Raw genomic sequence first — 3304 nt, 5'->3', positions numbered from 1 at the left:
GACTGGGGGTGGGGCTTGAACTCAGAGATCCACCTGCTTCTGCCTCACAAGTGCTGGGATTAAAAGTGCTTAGGCTAGTGCTCTACCATCAAACTACACTGTTGCCCCAGTACTATTTCACTTACGCTTCTGCCTTGAGTCAAGTTTACTTATGCTAGGCATGGTGCTGAACAACTTTAAACCCAGCACTGGGAGGCAGAGGCAAGCAGATCTCTATGAGTTCAAGGCCACCCCGAAAGGATAGCCAGAGCTACAGAGAGAGATCCTGTCTCAAAAAACAAAAATGCAAGAGACAAACAAACCAAACAAGTTTACTGTGAAGCTGTGTGCCATGTCTCAGAAGCCACACTCCGGCATCAGCTCACCACGCCTTCATCTGCACTCTCTAATGCTCCCTCTCCCTCTGTGCTGCCTGGCCAGGAATTCTTCTTCTTTTTTCTTTTTCTTTTTTCTTTTGTTTTTGTTTTTGAGACAGGGTTTCTCTGTGTAGCCCTGGCTGTCCTGGAACTCACTCTGTAGACCAGGCTGGCCTTGAACTCAGAAATCCACCTGCCTCTGCCTCACAAGTGCTGGGATTAAAAGCATGCACCACCACTGCCCAGCTTGACCAGGAATTCTGTTAACAAGGTATTTCCCAGAACTTACCCCAAGCATTTTGACTATATAAAAAAATGTTCCCTAGACAACTAATGGACTCCTAATCATATTATGATACTTCTCTAAAAGGTATGTCATGTTTAATCTTGTAGTACTATAAAAGACTGTGGTGGTTTGAATAGTTTTGGCCCCATAGATTCATGTGTTTAAATGCTTGGCCATGGGGAATGGCACTATTAGGAGGTGTGGCATTGTTGGAGGAAATACATCACTGTATAAGTAGGTGTACTGGCTGGTTTTGTGTCCATTTGACACAAGCTGGCGCATGAGATCCAGCTGTAAGGCATTTTCTCAATTAGTGATCAAGGGGACTAGGGCCCATTGTGGGTGGTGCCATCCCTGGGCTGGTAGTCCTGGGTTCTATAAGAGAGCAAGCTGAGCAAGCCAGGGGAAGCAAGTCAGTAAGGAACATCCCTCCATGGCCTCTGCATCAGCTCCTGCTTCCTGACCTGCTTGAGTTCCAGTCCTGACTTCCTTTGGTGATGAACAGCAATGTGGAAGTGTAAGCTGAATAAACCCTTTCCTCCCCAACTTGCTTCTTAGTCATGATGTTTGTGCAGGAATAGAAACCCTGACTAAGACAGTAGGCTTTGAGGTCTCTCATGGTCTGGCTCCACCAGTGTGGAATCAAGTGTCTGCTCCAGGTTTCATGCATAAGACCTTTTTCTGCTTGCCTTCAGATCAAGCTGTAGAACTCTCAGCGCCTTCTCCAGTGCCATGTCTGCCTGCACGCTGCCATGCTTCCTGCCACGGTAAGGAACTGTGCCTCTGGAACTATAAGCCAGCCCCAATTACATGCTTGCCATTATAAGAGTTGCTGTGGTCATGGTTTCTCTTCACAGCAATAAAACCCCAACTAAGACAGAGATTTAACTAAAAGGGAATAGCTTACGCTTTCTCATGATTGACATCTCGTAATCTCCTCCCACTAAGATCCCGGCAGGCTTCTCTATTGGTTGTTTTCTCTATCTGTGCACCAAGTGCTCGAAGCATAGACCCAAAACCTGAAACCAAAATACACAGATAAGAGGGTTGAAGATGCAAGCCAGGCTAATGAAAATAGCCTTTAAGACTAAAAATCAACTCCATTCTCTTTTTGAAAAGAAGATGCACATCTAAAATTTTACCCAGGAAACTGCGGGATCGATCAATTTAAATGCTATACTGTACTGTAGGATCAATGAAAAGCTTTAGCCAATGCCAGACACCGAGGTTCCTAGGTGAAGAACTATGTGAAGAGACTTCAGAGGCAGCTCAGTCAGTAAAGTGCCCACTGTATAGCCACTGCATCTGGATCCTCAGCTCCATGGACAAGCTGGACAGGACACATGCTTATAACCCCAGCAACAGGACTAGAGGACCCCTGGAGTTCACTGGACAAACCCATGAGCTCCAGGGTCAATGAGAAATCTTGTCTCCACAGATAAAGTGAAGAGTGACTGAGGAAGACAATCCATTCGACCCATGGACTCCCATAGCACACTAACCCACACACATGCACAGGGATACACACACTAACCCACACACATGCACAGGGATACACACACTAACCCACACACATGCACGGGAATACATACACTAACCCACACATATGCACAGGGATACACACACTAACCCACACACATGCACAGGAACACACACACTAACCCACACACATGCACAGGAATTCATACACCACATGTACAGAATTACAAGACTCATGTGATGATGTAGTAGATGGTGGCTCATTACAGGAAAGCCTGTGCCTTCCCCTTGGAGCACAAATTTGCTCTAAGAAGTGTACCACATTAGCCACCAGTATCATCTATATCAACTATGTTTAAAACCAACTAGAGAGGAACAGAGGCAAGTGGATCTCTGTGGGTCTGAGGCCAGCCTGGTTTATGCAGGTATGGTGGCTCATGCACTGTGGGAAGGTTGAAGGAGGAAAACTAAAGTGAATTTGAGGCCAGCCTGGGCTATACTGTGAGTTCAAGATCAGATGAGCAAAGTAACCCCGTCACAATGTCACAAATAAATTGTAGCAATGTCACAAATAAATTAACAATGAAACAAACCAAAAACTTCAAAGTTATGAAGAGAGCCTGGCATGATGGCACCCACCTATAATCCCAGCGTTTGGGAAACTCAGGCAGCAGGACTGCCACAAGTTCGAGGTGAGCTTGAACTACTTTTCAAGATCTTATTAAAGACAAATAATAATTATAACAATGCGATGTTCTTCCCTTGATGCGGCCTTGGGTTTTCAAGACCTGACTGTCTGGAACTCGCTCCATAGAACAGGATGGGCCCAAACTCTGAGACCCCACCTCTGCCTCGTGGGTGCTGGTGTTAAAGGCATACACCACCACACCTGGCAGGGTTTTTTCTTTTTTAAGGGAAGGGCAATCTTAAGCTGCTGGTATCTGAGGACAAGCTGCTTTCTGATGAACACATTTCAATAAGCAGGATGAATACTGAGACTCTGAGAAAACTTAAGAATACATTTGTGTGGGGGCTGGAGGGATGGCTCAGCGGTTAAGAGCACTGACTGCTCTTCCAGAAGTCCTGAGTTCGATTCCCAGCAACCACATGGTGGCTCACAACCCTCTGTAATGGGATCTGATGCCCTCTTTGGTGTGTTTGAGGACAGCTACAGTGTACTCAT

At 45.9% G+C, this 3304-nt stretch overlaps 1 protein-coding gene across 1 annotated transcript in view; it reads right to left on the bottom strand.

The window, feature by feature from the left end:
• Sde2 (SDE2 telomere maintenance homolog) overlaps positions 1–3304 on the bottom strand; it is a 16837-nt gene that overhangs the window by 9277 nt on the left and 4256 nt on the right. The window contains exon 3 of the mRNA XM_031391223.1: positions 1550–1661. Within this exon, the coding sequence (XP_031247083.1) occupies positions 1550–1661 (112 nt within the window). The remainder of the gene's footprint in view (positions 1–1549; positions 1662–3304) is intronic.

This window comes from Mastomys coucha, unplaced genomic scaffold (genome assembly GCF_008632895.1).
Source record: "Mastomys coucha isolate ucsf_1 unplaced genomic scaffold, UCSF_Mcou_1 pScaffold1, whole genome shotgun sequence".
NCBI classification, from domain to species: Eukaryota; Metazoa; Chordata; class Mammalia; order Rodentia; family Muridae; genus Mastomys; species Mastomys coucha.
The sequence above is the reverse complement of the archived record's forward strand: the minus strand, read 5'-3'. Positions and strand labels throughout refer to the sequence as shown.